At 34.8% G+C, this 18,703-nt stretch overlaps 1 protein-coding gene across 1 annotated transcript in view; it reads left to right on the forward strand.

The window, feature by feature from the left end:
* Positions 1-224: 224 nt before the first annotated feature.
* LOC129220759 (piezo-type mechanosensitive ion channel component-like) overlaps positions 225-18,703 on the forward strand; it is a 146,524-nt gene continuing 128,045 nt past the window's right edge. Inside the window, exon 1 of the mRNA XM_054855188.1 lies at positions 225-330. Coding sequence (XP_054711163.1) covers positions 264-330 — 67 coding nt within the window. The 5' untranslated portion in view covers positions 225-263. The remainder of the gene's footprint in view (positions 331-18,703) is intronic.

Here is an 18,703-nt window from a genome sequence, read left to right on the forward strand (position 1 = left end):
TCGGATAATTGGAATTCCACCGATTTTTGATTTTTTTTTTTTGATTCGACATATATTTTGCAGATCACTATGCTCCAAATGTCCACAAGGTTTTAAGAAAGATTTGGGTTTTTTTTTCCAGCTGCGTTACTGAACTCATTTTATATATTATCTAGCATAAATTTTCAATTTTTAAACGCATCTTTTAACATTTTTTTCTTTCTTTCAGTAACTACAGAATGAACAGGCGAACGAGGTAGTAGGCAGTCCCTGAGCCAAAGGGCATGGATGTGAAGAAGGTGGCAATATTCTGCTTGTTCAGAATATTCCTACCTGTCGTTCTTCTCTGTGGTAAGTTCCGTTTTATAGAACAACTCACCATGTTGCCCTTGTTCTAGTATTACTTTGCGAAAGTCTTATGTCTAAGTATTTTGTTTGAGGTGTCGTCTACACTTCTGAATAACATGGAAAGTCTGGGAAATTTGAAACTCCTTAGGAAACGATAGATTTTTTTTTCTGTCAAAAAGTTAAAGAGAATACAAGCCTTTAATTTTTTTTACGAGTTTATTTTTCTAATACTTCTGTTTCAGGCAAGCAGTATTAATTTTTAAAATTTAAATTTATCATGTCCTAAAAAATGTCATAGTTTTGCCATCAAATATATTAAAGCAAGAATTTTGTACGAAACGCGATTAATAAATTTACTTCTACTTGCCACTGGCGAACAGAAAATGTGCCTCATTTTGATCTTTAAAAGTTGGTGCCTATCTGCCTATGAGTATTAATGTTTATGTTGTGGTAGTGTAAAAAACTACACAAAAGTGTTCAAGTGCACACAAACAAGAAAGAACGTTTCGCAATTCGTCTGCTTTTTATAGTATTTGATCGTTTCTACTCGTACCGTTTAAATTACGTAAGTTGTGTTCTTGTATCGATTTTCACAAGTTCTTGCAGTGTTCCTTCTGTCTCTGTCACTTTTTGCAGTGTTAGATTTCACTAATTTTGCTATTGTTCTTGAAAGTGAGTAACATTTGAAAATGAGTCATCAGTTTTTTTCACTTTCGTAATCGAATGAAGCTAATGTTACTCTTATTTTGACGGTTCGGAAATCTTGTTGCGAACGTAAATTCTACGCAAATATGCACTTACGCTTATCTCATTCGGTATTTCATGTCGAAACTTCTCACCAAATAGCGTTAGTCACCGAGCGTTAATAGTGTAGTGTGGAAACAAAAGCAAAGTTTGACACCTACGAGTTATTCAGGGTGAGCAATCATATCTTCGAAACTACTGCACATTTTACAAAAAAAGGTACACGAATGTAAAGAGAAATACGTATATATAGAGAATCCCACCCCTAAGGGCAAGGGCACACCTCTTTAATATCACGAAACCCCCCAAAAAGCAAGAGCCCCCCCGCACAAAAATGAGAAAAGTACCTCTTAAAACAAACCCCTAAAAATTTCAATGGAGCAGTCTGCGCCATGCCCCCCCCCCCCAGGTGGGCACCCTTGGATTCCCATAGCAATCTTGTGCTGTTGATTTTAAAATTTTACATCTCAATGATTTCCTGATTAGCATGGTATGAAAAGGTGTATAGAATGTGTTTTCTTAGTTCTTAATCGTCCCCACTAAGCGCAGGCAGGGGCCACCCCGCACTAAAATTTTTGGGAGGATGAAAATTCTCAATTTGCCTGAATGAAGTACCAGTTTTACCGAATGATAAATTATGAGCATGCACACATATTATACACTAGTGGTACCCACACGGCTTTGCCCGTAATAGAAAAATTAAAAGGTCTTTTGTTCGCCTGTATATTTACAAATAATGTATGGTGAATTTTCTCGCCAATTGGCTTGTACCCATGTTACGGTTCCACGTTATGATAATTTCGTATCTCGCCAATTGGCTTGTGCCTATGTTGTGGTTCCACGTTATGATAATTTCGTAATTTACTCGTCCATCTTGTGATATTTTTGTTCTTAAAATTGGAATAGAAGAAGAACCACATCGAATTTTCGAAAAATCGCTTCGAGGTGCAAACCCCCATGCTACAAACTAACTTTGTGCCAAATTTCATGAGATCCAGACATCCTCCGGACAGAGAGACTTTCAGCTTTATTATTAGTAAAGATAAAGATAAAGAAGATAAAGATAACTTCTTGAGAAGGAACATAAGTCATTATTAAAAACAACTTTAAAAGTTTTCAAAAAAAAAAGAAAAAGAGAATCTTAAATGTTCCAATGTCGTCTCTAAATTTGCCGAAAGAGGAAATTTTTTAAGGTTACTGTTACAGTGGTCTTCTTTTATCTCCCGTCAGGGCGGCCCTGAAAGCAGGCCCCGAGTGTTTTTCCTCGCCTTACTCCATTTCGGCGACTCTGTCAAGAAATGCGTTAAGTTATTTTCTCAAAATATTGACGCTTCTCACAGTCAGAGACTGATCTCTGGATAATATATGCCAAGTGCTGAAAATTATTAAAAAAGTTCTTGGCATAAAATTTGAAAAGTTGAGTCTTTCCAGATGATGTTCCCCCTTGTTTGTGTTGCCTTAAATAATAACGATATTGATAAACTGGAGCAAACTAGACATGTCACAAAGGGGGGGGGGGGATAGTTGTTTTGCAAATATTTTTAGACAGGGATAAAAAACTTGTAAAATTTCGCTTAAGCTTCTAATAATATGTGCTTTAATAGCACGTTTAAAGGAAACATTGATTTTGAATACTTATTGAAGCAAAAAAAAAAAAAAAAAATCTTGTAAAATGTCTTCGAGTCGTGTAACATTGAAATTATTAAAGTGTTCTTTTCATTAATCGACGTGTTGTTGTTGTCGTGTGCCAGTTAGGTTGGCAATTTGGGATGCGCTGCTTCACTTTTCCAAATGTACCGTAATTTGGTGTGAAGTCCGGCTTCTACAGTACACACATGCCATATGGACCCGTTTATAGGGTAGGCAACCATTCACAGCATAACAACACATTCACACAAAGGAAGGACAAGGACAGGAGAGAGAAAGTACTTCCATGCCCGAGCCGGGATTCGAACCCGGACCTTCCTGTCGCAGACAGACATCTCTGACCACTAGACAAGGCAGGCGGCTATTAATCGACGTGTTGACTTGATTATATTTTAAATGGAATGTGTGCCAAATATTGATGAAGTGGGGAAGGGGGGGGGGAGGCATAAGCGCACTTCGGAAATGCTTGAAATGATAGCCAGAAATTTAATTTAATCTAATTTTGAAACTTTAACATTGTCTTTGATTTGTCTTGCAGTTGAGGGCTTTCTAAGTTTGAATTATATTATTAATTTGACGATTTTTTTATGAAGAGTATTGTCTCTTAAACAGGCGTCTTTATTGTCTTTGGGAAGAAAATTGCTAACAGTGAACTAACTTCGGTGTGTGATTATTGAGAACAATAATTATTATTCTTGAGAAGCGAAAATTGTCATTTTTTTTTTGGTAAGGAATTAGTAAAAAACTAAAATTAATGCAGAAATGATTTTTGCCACATAAAGAAGCATTGCACTAAGCTTCATCGAGTCCAATGGATATTGTATAGCAGTGAGGCTCTCAGCAGCTTCATGCGGATGTCATTAATTTGACGCATTTGACCAGGTGGCCCCTTCAAGAGCCGGGCACCTGGTTTTCGACTAGGCTGACATGGCCTCTCGTCGGTCCTGTTCACATTTATCGGGATAGCCGCGAAATGTTGTCGTCGATTAGTTATTGCTTTACAGTTTACACCAACAACATTTTTGGCGTTTAATTTCGCATCATAATCAACAAAAACTATATGTGACATTTTCAGCGAAAATTTTTCAAAGATGACAAACAATCAGTGACCGATTGATAACACGAGGACTGAAGACCTTTTAATTAAATTATGAAGAACGAACTAGGGACCTGTACCGCCTGTACAGAAAGTCTAAGCAAAGATTTTTTTTCCACTATCTGGTGGTTTGAAACTAGGCTTGATGCTTTGAGAACTGTAGAAATCAAAGTCTTATCAAGTATGTCTTTATAAAAATGTAATATCTAAGTAAAACAGAATCATGTTTTTTTTATATAAAAAAATTGAATTGTTTAAACTTTAATTTTAAGCATTTTCTGCATTCAAATGATATTTTTGCAGAAAATGTAAATAAAATGTTACTTTTATTTAACATTTTGAGTAATACTGAAAAGTGTTTTTCTATGTTTGTATGTTTTTAAAAATTTTGTTGTCATTTTCGAGTATTGTAATGGGTCCCCCAGAACGTTTTGTGAAATTTTGATTCAATGTTATGTGTCTATGTTTGCTCAACAAGGCATTTCTGTTCCTCAGCCGATAATGATATTACAAAAACTGTCGCTTCAGCATCTTGTCAGACACCGATCCTATCGCACAATGGCAAGTTTTCTCGCAGTTTTGCGCCCATTCATTCAGTATCTCGATTTATGCCGAAAGTTTTATGACCGTGGAATGGCAGCAATCGATAAAGGTAATGGTCATAAATTTTCCTAGGACCTCTTGGCGCCTGCGTCTGTCCTTACGTGATTTCTGTTTTCGATTTTTTTCCGTTTCTACGTTGGCTCGGTTAATGACACTTTGTCGCTGGAAAACACAAATACATTAAAATGCGGATGCAAAAATGCTGGTTGTTCTGCTAAAAGATATTGATTCGGAGGGGGGATAAAATACCAAACAGTAAAAGTGCTGAACCGCTGTCTGAGTTTTTTATTTTTGTTTCAATGGGGTTGTTTCCGAAATTTTAAGTTTTTTTTTTCTGAAAAAGCATGCGTATAACATAGGATTTAACCATTTTTTTAAAGTAATTTGACAAAGTTTAATATTTTTTAACAATTATTTTAATCGGTGCGCAGATTGAAATTCATTTTTTACGCTTCTGCACATGACATCATAAGTGATGAAATGCCATTCACTGATGCCATTAGCGCACAACACAAATTATCATAACCTGGTTACGCGGTTGCCAGCAAAGTGTAAACATTTAACGCGGCAATGGAGCAGCGCGCCAAACCCTTGTGACATTTTACCACCACGCCTTGTTTCAAAAATCGGACATTTAAAAAAGTTAGATTTAAAAAAAACACCTGTTGAGAAAATAAAAAAAATTTCTGGCCCGCCAGCTCCGAACAACATCCGAATCAAGTCTATCAATTTCAGCGACTTAAAGTATTACTTTTGACTGATGGAAACAACTCCATTATTTTAAGTTTTTACTGCACGTATAATATCCAGTATAATGGAACAAAATTTGAAATGGTATGTAGATATTGGTGTATTTGGGGTGCTCATATCCCAAAGAGGGAGGCCCCGCCTCCCGGTACTATAAAAACCTACAAGAATATTATTCTCCACAGAAAAGAGAGGGGAAAAAAATACCCTGAAAAACACCGGCTTAAAAATTTCAAAATGCAGTTTGCGTCATGACCCCCCCCTCCCCCCCAATACATTACTATGCAATCAACTCTCGATAATTCGTAGTCTCAAGGGACCGGCTAAAACCTGAGAGTGATCGGCATTTCGAGTTATTGGAAGTTCCTTTCCCTCTCTTCTCAAGAAAAATTTTTATTTTCTTTTTCAGAAATAGTTTTTAATAGATCGACTATAACATTTATAGTTCGAATATAACTAATTATTAGTACCACATAATATATTTTTATAAAGAATGAAATTTATTACGAGGCGTGTTTTTAAAGTAAGTTCCGTTTTTATATAAAAAAGGAACGAGTACAGATAGAGCTAAGTAATTTAGTGCACAAAAATCTACCATCCTTACGCTATTTTTCGACATTGCTCCCGTGATTTTCCAAGCATTTGTCATAGCGTGGTACAGGTTTTTGTATACCTATTCGTACAAAGTTACCGCCCGTTTAGTCAACCATGAGGACTCTTACAGGGCTTTGGCTGGTGCGTTTTTGAACATCCTCTGGTCTGCCCTCACCTCGCTCGCAGCATCTTTCATTTGTTTCGGCATCTAAAGTCTTTCCAAGGTGGTCTGTGGCACACCAGCAATAATGAGCTCAGAGAACATGTTATCCCATGGCTGACTACACAGGCGGCAATTTTCTATGAATAGGTATACAAAAACCTGTACCACGCTATGACAAATGTTTGGAAAATCACGGGAGCAATGTCAAAAAATAGCGTAAGGATGGTAGATTTTTGTGCAATAAATTTATTTGCTCTATCTGTACTCGTTCTTTTTTTATATCAAAACGGAACTTACTTTAAAAATACGCCTCGTATTATACCGTGAATTTGGGCTACTTTAGCCCTAGGGTCTTTCTTTGGCCCAAATTGAGAAAAAGATCGAACGTTCTCTGTCAACCTACAGGAAGCAATTTTTAAACATATTTTGACAGATTCCACTAGAAAGTAGCCCCAAGCACTTAGTAATGTATACCAAGCAGTTCGACAGCTCCGCTCAAGAAGCAACTCTAGTAGTTCTGCGTTCTTTGTATCTTTATTGCCTCCCAAGCTTTTACATGTAGAAACAGTTTTGTATCAGCTAAGAATTTGTTAAGTACCTATTTATGAGCACTATTTAATACTTTATGTAGTAAGTAGTAGTATAGTTATACTTATCATTTCTGTTAAGGTTTTTATTTCGAAATTTCCCTATAACAACATATCTCCTAACCTAAAACTTACGACCTACTTTCGCCCTGCATAAAATTTTGAAAAAATCCGTCAGAGAGATTCGGAAAAGAAAAGAAAAGCTAAAAGTAAAAGTCTAAACAGGAAAAACAAAAGAATAAAACTGGAATTCTCAGCAATGGATAAAGAGAATAAGTGCAGACTAGAGATGAGTTCGGGCTCATTTTTGAGAGCCCGGGCCCGCCCGAGCCCGAAAATTTGTAACCGAGCCCGGGTGATATGGTCACGGACCAAAATCCGAGCCCGAAGGAAACTTTCTTGTATCAAAAACTGAGTCTTCTAGTCTGACACGATCTCTCTGTTAATGAAAAATGTTACGTAAAATGTTCTTCATTAACAGAAGTTTCTAAATTGTCTTAAAATGCTTCACTTGAAATGCATTACTGTATGACATATTGCAATAGTAATCGCAAAAAAAAAAAAAAAAAAAAAAAAAAAAACACCATAAATAAGCGTTAATTTATTATTTTTTTGGGGGGGGGGGGGGAGGGGGGTAAATTTGACGATTGAACTGATTTAAATGTTTCTTTCATTTTCTCACAGAGGAAAATGTCTATTTGCTTTGAATTTGTACGGAGTTTGGCGATTGAATATCTGTGCTTAAGACCTATCCCAAAACCTATTTTCAGTTCTAGAGCCTGCTTCGAGCCCGGGCTGAATCCGTCTCATCTATAGTACAGACTCAATTCTTTACAGCTCTGTTACATGACTTTTATTTTGGAAGATGAAGAGGAATTGAAAGTTGTAGGAGGTTTAGAAAAAGTTGACCTAGTTGCATCTACTTACACATTTTGTTAAATTTGTTAGAAAGTTTGCGGTATTTTGTAGTTGGGCAGTTCTCAAAAGGTGGGAACAAAAAAGTTAACTTTGAGCAATTTCAAAAATTTTCGAATTTGACATCAATTTTGATTTTATTCTATAGTATGCATACCTAGAACACAATATATGAACAGGAAAAGACAGCAGGTATTTGTAAAAATTGTTAATTAGCAAATTAAATCAGCAATCTGTAGGTAACAGATTTTGGACATTGCTTTCCTGTAGGTAACGGATTTTGGACATCATCATAACGTAAGTTTCATCATTTTTGACAATTGCTAATCTGATTTTTAACTTTTCCAATGAAAATTTTATTTATTACTTTTTAAATTTTGCAATTTAATAATAAAGAGGATATTAATGAAATACTTGAATGGCTATACATGCTGCTCCTTACATTTAATAAAGTTTTGGAATGATTTTGAAGAAATTGATGCAAAGTTAAAAAAAAAGCTTCAAATTAAAAATAATACAATTGTAAAAAGTGACATCAGTTTTAATAATGAATATTTTTTCTAATGTCATAAGAATTAAAATGATGTTTAAAAAAATTATTGAAGAAAGAAATTCGTATTTCTATTTGGAGATCGTTAACTTATGTTTCCAAAAGAAAGAAGAGAAAAAGAATTCTAAAATAATAAAAGCGGAAAAAAAAAAAAATAATAAAATAAAATTGCTAGCGCAGGTGATAAAATCGCCAAAAGTGGTACAGCTGACGATAAACTACATTTGTCAGACTGGAATTCCCCTCTAGCGTATCGTATACTGTGTTGTCGCCAGCGGAAGTTTGCTTGGCGATGTTAGCGCAAAATGACTTTCGTTCGATCATAGAAAGCCATGTTACTACTGTAATTTATGCATTGTTCAATGTGTAACGTATTAATTATGCAAAATACCAATGGATTAAAAAAGATAACATTATAATAACCTTTTTTATTGAGGTTAGAAGACAGTGGATCATCAAAAATTATGAATAAACGGACAGAATTATCGGCATCAAGATCGTAACGCCATTTGGACATCTCACATGTATGTTTAAGAAAAATCATTTTTCTTCTAAGATACTGCATAAAAGCTTATGAAAACACTTTTAAACAATTAAAAATTGATTCTGAGGATCGATAAATACCTTTAAAACAAAAACATCATATACTTAGTTCTCAAATAATAGCATTTTAAAGATCGCAACTTTTGGACATACATCAAATTTCAAAGTTACGTTTTTTTTTAAATCGTTTACAAAGTAAACAATCTATCTTTATTTTTGTTATCTGTGTAAAATATTAACAAAAAGTTATTCAGTGTAAGATTCATACCTTTAATTTTTTTTTGAAACGTATGGAAATAATTAAAAAAAAATTTTTTTTAATGGTACATTTGCTCAGTTAACGTTTTGGTATGTCCAAAATTGTGCCTTTTAGCAAAGAAAATATTTTTTTAAGGGCATTTGAAGAGCATTTTTTTCCATAATTTATGTCAATTCTTGTCTCTATACAGTATTATAGTTTAACTCAAAAATTTTTGAGTTAATTAAAATGAAAGTTATTTGGTGTTGAAGCTTCAAAGTTGAGGTCTGTGTTTGTTCCCACCTTTTGAGAACTGCCCAGTTGTAGAATGGAATGGGTTCAGGTTTCCAGGGATAGCTGTTGATGTGACAGAAGAAGGAGCTAATGTCAACTGGAACGTGTTGCGTTAATGTTGACACATAGAACGCAAGTTTTGGAAGTGTCCGATAATTTAGGACCCTTTGTTTTACGAACGGTGTTCTATTAATATAATTGTTCAACCTCTAAAACTAATGAAAAGAAGACCGTCGGAAATTTCCAGAACAGTAACTAGGTATGCACATCACACATTTAAATTAAAAAAAAAAAAAAATTCTTTAAAAGAAATATGTGTGACCAGGGGCTTGCACAAGTGTGGGGGGCGGAGAGAGCCCGAAGAAGGCCCGATATTTTTAAAACTAAGGGTGAAATATAGGGGTAAACAATATTGAAGGGGGCGGGGGCGGAAAAGTCATTTGTGACGGGCCCCAAAATTTCTGCGCACGCCCCAGTGTGAGGCTCAAACTTCTTCTAAAAAAAATGTAGTTTTCTTTCAAATAAATAATTTTTCGTATGATCACACGTATTTCTTAGACTAATGGTTTTAAACAGGCAAAACCACTTTGTGCCAAAGTAACTCAAACGTAAACTCAAATAAAAAGCAATTAAAAAGGATAATAATACTTTGAAACTTAATAACTACTTGTAATTCAAAAATTGACACGAGAACTTTATATGTGAAAAAAAATATCCCACAGCTTATATATGCCATATGAATAGTGGCAAAATTATTGAGAAAAGATGAGAAAAGGTCTAAAATGTGGGCCTAAGTAGCCTGTGTTTACGGTACTTGGAAAAGGGAAGTTAATTTTGAATGCTTACATCTTTTTGTTTTTTATCGTAACATCTATGGTCGATAACTACGGTTTCTGGAAATTTGATACAAAGAGTAAGTCCACTAGACAATGGACAATGACTGACTGGAAGAAGTTCAGTTTTGTGATGCACCAGACGTCTCATCAGCTTGGGAACCTCAAAAAACTCAGGAAAATTTATGCGGCTAAGATCTTGGAAACTTAGTGATCATGCTAGGGCATTAGGGTGGATCGAAAAAATAAGTTTTCGGTATTTCAAATCGGCCAGGGGTGAGAAAAGTTGTCCACTAGGACTAAACAATTACATGTGAAATTTCAAATTGGTCAGATAAAATCTTCATGCTCGCAAGGCGGTCGGGTGAAAAAAGGTACCCAAATAAGGTGAATAACATCACAGTCCAATAAAATCTTCATACGCCGCTTGGTGATCGAAATTCGCACATTGAACGAAAAAACAAATATTTTTTCATCACGAGATCATTAATTTTTGTAACTTCTTAAATCGACCACGGGTAGAAAAGTTGCCATTAATCACGTTCTTTAAACTGAAACCGAAATGAGAAAAAAATACCTAGTATTTTATCAAGGGCTTTTTTTTTTTTTTTTTTTGTTATACATATGCAAAAATTTTGAATGCAAGACAAATCACATTCTAAAATATACATATAAAAGTTATAATTTGTTATAATTAGATTTCAGGTAAATACAAGTACAGGTAAGATCCCTAAAAAAAAATAATATTTCTTTGCATTATTTCAGTTAAGAACATTTTGTAAATTAATCTCTGTTCAGTAAAATAAAATTAAAAAAAAAAAAAAAAACGAGCTGATGTGTGCATCACATGACTTCCTTTTACTCCAATTTAATGTAATTTCCCCATTATTGGCAATTTTAATGTGATTCAATTGTTTACTCTCTAAATATCACCAACAGTGGTCAAAATTGAAACCAAATTTAAAAAAAAAATCCGAAATCAACAATGATTTCCCCCTAAAAAGGGGCAAAAGACCCCCTTAGGAACATCCGAATGCAACCAAAAGGAAAGGTGCACAACTAGACCGCACTAGGAGTCTACGTACCAAATTTCAACTTTCTACGACATACCGTTTTTGAGTTATGCGAGATACATACGCACATACATACGGACATCACGAGAAAATTCGTTGCAATTAACTTGGGGTTCGTCAAAATGGATATTTCGGGTGTCTGTACGTTCCTAGGCATATATCCACGTGTGATAGGGTCTAAAAAAAAAACTCAACATTCATTGGGGGGGGGGGAGAAAAGTGGAAATTAAGGCCGATTTTTGAGTGAAAATTTTTTTGCGAATACAATACTTCCTTTTTTGTAAAAGGAAGTAAAAAGGGAGAGAGTGTGACCTACACAGATTCAAACAGAAAATCTTGGGTAAATTAAACGAGAACTTGGATTTCATATTGAAAATATTCATCTTTTCTCGTGACTGAATCTTGGCTAAAATGATGCAATGTCGTTGTTCCCCTCCTCAGACTTTACTTGCTGTATTCTGTTACTATTTAAACATAGCGCTTTGTAACTTGAGTATGTCATGGAAAGTTAGGAATGGAAATAAAAGCCTGCATTCCTGCTCCGATATTGCATTTAAAATTTCCGAATCTGCAACGTTTTTCGTAATAGGTGGCTCATGTTTTTCAATTTCTTGCCTGTTAACAAGGTTTGCGTAGTCATTTGCATCAAAGTTGACGGTCGGAATAACAAATTTTCTCGCAGACTGTAAGGATTTTGTTAGGTCTCTTGCCTCCATTATTCTTCTTAGGGACAGTTGCCGTACGTGATATCTTTCATCTCCAATCATTGCTAGTAACATATTATTTTGATGTGTGAAGAAGCCTTTTTATTTATTTTTAAATCCTCAGATAAATAATAGCCGATGATCGAGTAACCCGCGTGTTTCAACAATGAAACTCGCACCACGGCATGATAATTTGGTAATATGTTTTGGTAATGTTTAACATGCAGGAAAAGGCTTTGTCGTGACAAGGCTGAACTCGATCCGATAGCTAAACTGTTTTACTGGTAAGACTGTCATTTCAGGGGTATGAAGAAATGAAAAAGTGGACAACTATGAAGGATAAGACTTTGTCATTTTAGGGGAACGAAGAAACGAAAAAGCAGTCAACTTTAAACGCTATCTACTGGAGTTTAGGGTTAATCCACTGGCGTTAGGGCTAAAATTTCAAAACTATCGAAATATTCCCAAACGGCAATGGCTAACTTTAAAATGTAGAAGGGAAGCAATTTTCACCCATCATACCTTGACGGGCGACTTTCTGGTTGAGTAATAAAGATTGTTTAATAATATCACTTTGCTCTGGCTTAACATATCTGATTTTAATGAAAATGAGATTGGTAAATAGCGAAACACATGATCAATTGCGTTCTGTGGCGGGTATGAATTGTTTTAATGCTATGAAGCAACTTTTTAACCCGTGGTCGATTTCAAACGTTAAAATGCTTGTTTTTCATTTCGTGATGAAAAGCTACTATTTTAAGCCTCGATTTGCGAATTCCGACCGCTATGCGGCGCATGAAAATTTTACTTTGAAAAGTTTTTAAAAAATAATGTTTTCGTAAAGGGAAAACAATGTATTCATGGGCTTAATTTTCGAACTTGACCGCCTTGCGGAGTAAGAAGGTTTTATCTGTATCTGACCAACTTGACATGTCACATGTAATTACTCAGTGCTAGTGGAGAACTTTTCTCACCCTGCCTATTTGAAGTTCTGATTTTTTTTTTCGATTCTCCTTATTAGGCATTGATCAAAAAACAATCAAATTTAGCTCTTCACTCACGGTTTGAAGTTTTAAGATGACTGACGGCTTTTTGTAGAATATACTTTACATCGTGAAGCTGTATGCGAATTCAGAAGTCTAAACGAAACATCTAGAGCTAATGTCAATAACTAGTTTTGAGATTTAAATAGTGGAACACTTCAAACCGACAAGGCATGTTGCTATAGAGTGGTTCGAAATTCATGTGGTGTCTCAAACATGTACCCATGTTTGTATCATATATGAATCACGTGGTATCATACATGCTATTGTAGCAGAAAAGTAAAATATCGCATCATTTTAAAGATTTCTAAGAAATTCTAACACCACAACAGTGGACTTTTGGTTGAGTTCAAAATGTTAATGGAATTTTTAAAGTTATTGGATAATCTTTTCTGAGGTGAAAATCAACAGAAACTTTATATATTAAACAATATTGCTCGCTTTAAGGTTTGCAGGAAAAGTGAATTATGTTCCCATAGACTTTACATTGTACCAACCAAAACGTTTTGTGTTCCTCGCTAAATTCCAGTTCTCGTAAAACCAAAGCTCGTAGACTTGCCAGACGTCCCGGTTTTCAAACAAAATCCCAGTGTCCCGTTCTGTTTACTTGGTAAAAGATAAATTTTCAGATGGCTAAAAAAGTCCAAAAATGATAAACTGTGAAGGATTATTTAGAACAATTTCTTTGTCATTTGTTGCTTTGACAAGTAAAATTACTATCGAATTAACTTGTGAGGATTTTTACAACACGATAAAAACACACAAAAAAACGTGTAAATATTAACGTATAAGGAATAAAAATTTTTTTAAATTTATTTGCTTGCGTCATCCCTATACCGTAAGTGTAAGGGCTCATCCAAGCCGTAGAAGTTACAAAACATTACATTTTTCAATGCTTGATTGAAAAATTGAACATTGAGGCATAAGTGATCAATCACTTTTTTCTTCCACTTGTAATGTTTCCATCTAAAATTCCTGTCATTTGAGTAAAATGAGGTATTGTAAATATCATATGTCTTCTTTCTATTTCTTTTCTTTTTCTTTTGTGTTTTTGTATCACTTCAGGAACTTATATCAAAATTTTCGTCACTCATCTTTAAGTTAAGAAAACTACAACCCTTCCTAGTATTTTGACGAGTGAACACTTTTTGCCACTGCAGAACAATTTCTCCTTACATGTATAAGAATTTTTCACATAGAAAACGCTGTACTAGAAGTAGTTTTTTTCCTCTTGGCTATTCCACCAAGAAGTACATTTTTTTTTCATGCGTCAAATAAAAGTAATGATTTCTCGGTGACCTTAACATCGATTAGAAATGTTTGAAGGTCGGAAGGTGGCCTCAAACAATAGATTGATTTCAGGAAACATAAGGAAACTCTTTCCGCTACAATATCCACTGAACTCACTTGAAATATAATAGCTGAGCTTGTGTTGACTGCGTTATTTTTGTTGCAGCTTACTTCAAAGTGGATGCCACTTGTAAAGAGCTTTTCTTTCTTTCTATTTTTTTCTATGAAAGAGGCTAATTGAGTTGTAAGAGGGTGTATCTGATCTTAAAAATGATGCGAAATTATATATTGTTGCCGTGTTGCCACTCGTACCAAGGAGGAGGGGGTGGGGTAGCAACTCTTTCTGCCGCCCGGGGCGGTTCCTCATCTTGTCGCCCTTTTGATGGAAAATAGTTAATTACATTAAAGAGTCAAATGTGTTTTAATAAGATTTTAATAAAGATAATAAAATTATTTTTTGTCCTTCATATTTATCTTGCAGAAAAAAAAAGGAATTCAGAGCCCCACCGAAAAATTCGAAAAATGAAGTCAAAACTAGGATTTTAAAACAATTTTTGGAAACGCTTATAGAAGGGAGGCTTTGAGCTTCCTCAATTTTTTTTTTTACAAAATTAAAATCAGTTTTATGCCTTTTTTTTGGGGGGGGGGGACGTTAATGGGTTGGCACTTCTCAAGGAAATTTGCCGAAACTGAAGTCTTAAAAAAGCAATTTTATGCTATCTTTGGATACGTAAAGATATTGTGGAAGGTTCAGCGGCGCTGTCTGGAAAGCTTTTCAACTAAACTGAAAAACACGTATATGCAGGCTGTATCTAGAGCAGCGGTTCTCAACCCATGGGCCGCGGCCCACAAGTGATCCTCGAACAGCGTGTTACTCGGCCGTGGACACAGGTCGAGAATATGAACCAAGATAAATCTTGGGGTATTAATTACCGTTTCTTGCCAAAATTTACTTGTTAGATATACCGTCACAACTCTCTCAGGCTCATCGCCAATAAGGAACTTTAGGATTCAGATTTTTCATATTTCTCAGGAACTTTCCATTATAATTTATAAGATGAAATCTAATGAATCAGAAACGTCTTTAATGAAAATTCCCACAAACTGCAAGTTAAAAATGCTCCTCCTTTGCTGAACTGGCATGACTAACTAGTGAATTGAGGCACTAACTGCTTGAATGAGATTTTTCATTGCAGTTCTAAAAAAAAATATATTGAAATGCATTGAATGTTGCGAATTATTTGAGACTAAAACTATCCAGTTTCAGTCCAGATATCAACTCCCTCGGAGAGGAAAAACAACGCCAAAAAATCCCATGGAGTTGACTTGTTCTTGAGTTTCCTTATAGCTATGCCAGCCAAGTAAATGCAATAAAATTATTTTTTTTCCCTAAAAATTATTTTGAAAATTGTTCTTGCACAGTATATTTATATCTGTGGTGCAACATAAGGGGAGAAAGAGATTAACATCACCAGAGCTCTTGTTTTTAACGCACTTTCAGTCCGAATAAGGTAATATTTACACTAAAGACCAGTTACGAACAGGAACCCCCCCCCCCCACACACACACAGAAAGTAAATTTTGTCTGTGAAAGTAATGTATTCGCTAGTGGGCCCCCAATCTTGTTTTCTACAAAACTGGTGGGCCGCACAATCAAAAAGGTTGGGAACTACTGATCTAGAGGTGTACGGGCCTCCCCCAACTCCAACAAAACTGGATTTTCCTCCCGAAATATTTTCAAACTTGAAATCAATTTTAGTCTATCTTTGATGACGTCAAAGTGAATAGGGAACGTTCGGGAGCTCTGTAGAAATTTTCCGATGCCAAAGTTTCAAAAACGCAATTGTAAGCTACCTTTGACCGACATAACTTTTCAACTATATTTCCAAAAATTTTGTGAAGTCGGATGGTTTTTCCCGTCTCCCTATGAAACTTTTTGAAAATGACGTCCTAAAAACGCGACTTTAGCCGTTGTTTGATGGACAACTTCATGAGAGAGAGTTCGGAGAAGGGTTTCCCACTCGAAATCTTTTTCGAAACGGTGCTCATTTTAAGCTCTTCATCACTGAGAAAAGAAGGCCTTGCGGTCTTCCCTCAGAAATTTCCAAAAACGAAATTTGGAGCCAACTGTGATGACGTTAGGTGATTTCGTGCACATTTGGGGCCACTACCTTAGAATTTTTCTGAAATTTAAGTTTAAAAAACCCAACTGTAAGCTATTTTTGGAGACATTGGATGCGATAGGGATTTTAAAGTTCGAAGTTGATGTCCTTAATACACATTAAGACTATCTTTAATCACGTTACAGGAAGGGTCAGGGCTTGACCGCTTTCATGAATTTGTTGGTATTGAAATTTTAAAAACTAAATATTAGGCTAAAAGATGAGATGTAAAGGGATTGGGGGGGAGGGGGTGCTTGGAAATGTTTCGAGACTCAAGGCCTAATACTGCATTTTTGGGCCGTTTGGTGACGTTGAGTGATAGGAAGGTGCGGTTGCTCTTCCTGAAAAATGTGACACCGCCCTCAGTCTGTATAGATTTAGAGGAAGGAAGAGAAAAAACAAACAATATAATGCTGAGATGTCCACAAGAACAACACATATGTTTTGTATTTGAGTAATTATGTTATCATAGTCGTACCACAACATTAGAATCGAAATACCTTTTTTTTTTTTGACTCCAGAAAAAGATCAAAAGCATGATTAACTTATTCGGAAAACGCGTTAAATTTTTTTCCATCAAAAGTGTGAAATTGCCGCCCGGGGCGGACCGCCCCTCCGCCACTCCCTAGCTACGCCACTGGGTGGGGATATCAGTAATTGCAAATTCTTATAAATACGGTTGATTTCAAAGAAGGATATAGGATGTAGTTAAAAGTGGTATTCAGTTTCTTTTGTTAACAAATGTAATATACGCTTTACTTTTGACTTATTGATGTAATGATTGTCATATGAGGCAGTGAGAAGCAAAGGGATGTAAGTGACCAAATTAAAAATTTGGAGATAATTAGTACAAATGGTAGAGGAACCTCTCCTATATTTTAGGACAAGAGATGGTTCTAGTAGGTCTGGTGGGTGCATTATACAGTAGGATTTAGAAAAGGATTTTAATGAAAGGATACCTAAGATCTGAACTTTAAACGTGTTTTCCTCGAAACTTTATAAGGTCCACGTACATCCCTTTGCTTCTCACTGCCTCATATGCGATAAAAAGTTAGCGTGGCTTTCAGTAAAATACATTGTGTATCTAAATAAAAAAAAATTTCAAAAGTCCACATTTTCGAAATTTTATAGTCTTGCTAATTTTTCATACATTTGTGTGAAGAATTATCCATTAAAGAATTGTTCCAAAGAGTCGGTAACTCCAAATTACCCCATTCAAAATTTTCAAGATTTTCGAGACATGAGACAGACGTATGTTTCATTTTTTAACAGAAGTTGTTTATGAGCTATCTGAAGCAGGGATGCCCACAGAGGAGGATTAGGGCACAAGTTGTGCCACCAAAATCGTTTCTTTTTGAAGAGGGGGGCGGGGGATTTTTTAACTATTTTAAATTTACTTTAATTTAATTTTATTTTATTTATTCTGTTTATATTTTATTTCATTTATTTAAATTTAGTTTGTGTGTGTGTATGTGTATGTCATTGGGAGTAGCACAGACCTTTTCTAATAAAATAATATAATAATGACAATTAAAAATAAATAAAAAGATTTAAAAAAAAAGAGAGGGCTAAAAAATAAAAAAATATTAAAAAGAAGTGAATGAAGTAAAAAAAAGTAAGTTAAAAAATAAAAAGACAAAAAGGGAAAAAAGTGTTGAGATTGTTTGGGGGGTGGAGGATGCGCCATTGACCTGGGGTGGGGGGTGCGCCCTTTATCTGAAGCGGCATTTATAAGCTAGCTACAGAGACCGGCAACCGTGTTTTTTTTTCCTGGATATGTAAAATGCCTTTATTTAGAGAGCGCAATATTAGTACATGACCGCTAATTGGGTGAAATATATTTATGTAGGGCAATGCGAGGCAAAAGAAAATAGCAGTGCAAAGTGAAATGGTGAAATATTTACTCTGTTTTAAGCGTCACCTATCTGGTAATATTTTACCCAAGTAGTAAAGTCTATTCCAGTCAGCAAAAAGTTATCTCCGAATATTAAAGCACATTATGATTACAAGCAATTTTTAAAAATTCGTACTCATATTGTAATGTTTTGTAGTTAGTCAAAAGTTTTTTTCTTTTTAAATAAGTTCTTGTGATTAACATCTGAAAAATTAGTTTAGCTTATTTTAATTTTTATTACAATTCGTCTTGGTGCATGCGGGTCAAAGTAGATAGGGCAAAGTGAACTAGTTAATTTCACTAACTAATTCAATCATTTGTTAAAACACTTATGCATTCATTTATTAATTAATTTATTTACATTCCTTCATTTAATAAGTCACTTATTTATTCACTCATTCATTTATTTTCTTATTCATTCACAATGTTATTCACTTTTATTTGTTTCTCATATATTGGTTAAATTATTTATTTTATTTTTATTGCTTCATTATCTATTCATTTCTTCATTGATTCTTTTATTTACTCACTCATTTGATCAAAAATATTTTTCAAATAGAAACTTTCTTTGGAATAATTTTTATTTTTCACTTTGCGCCATCGAAAAAAAAAGTGAAAAATTTTCCACATTTTTTTTAAGGTAAATTTAATGTACC

The sequence above is a fragment of the Uloborus diversus genome, chromosome 4 (genome assembly GCF_026930045.1).
Source record: "Uloborus diversus isolate 005 chromosome 4, Udiv.v.3.1, whole genome shotgun sequence".
Lineage (NCBI taxonomy): Eukaryota > Metazoa > Arthropoda > Arachnida > Araneae > Uloboridae > Uloborus > Uloborus diversus.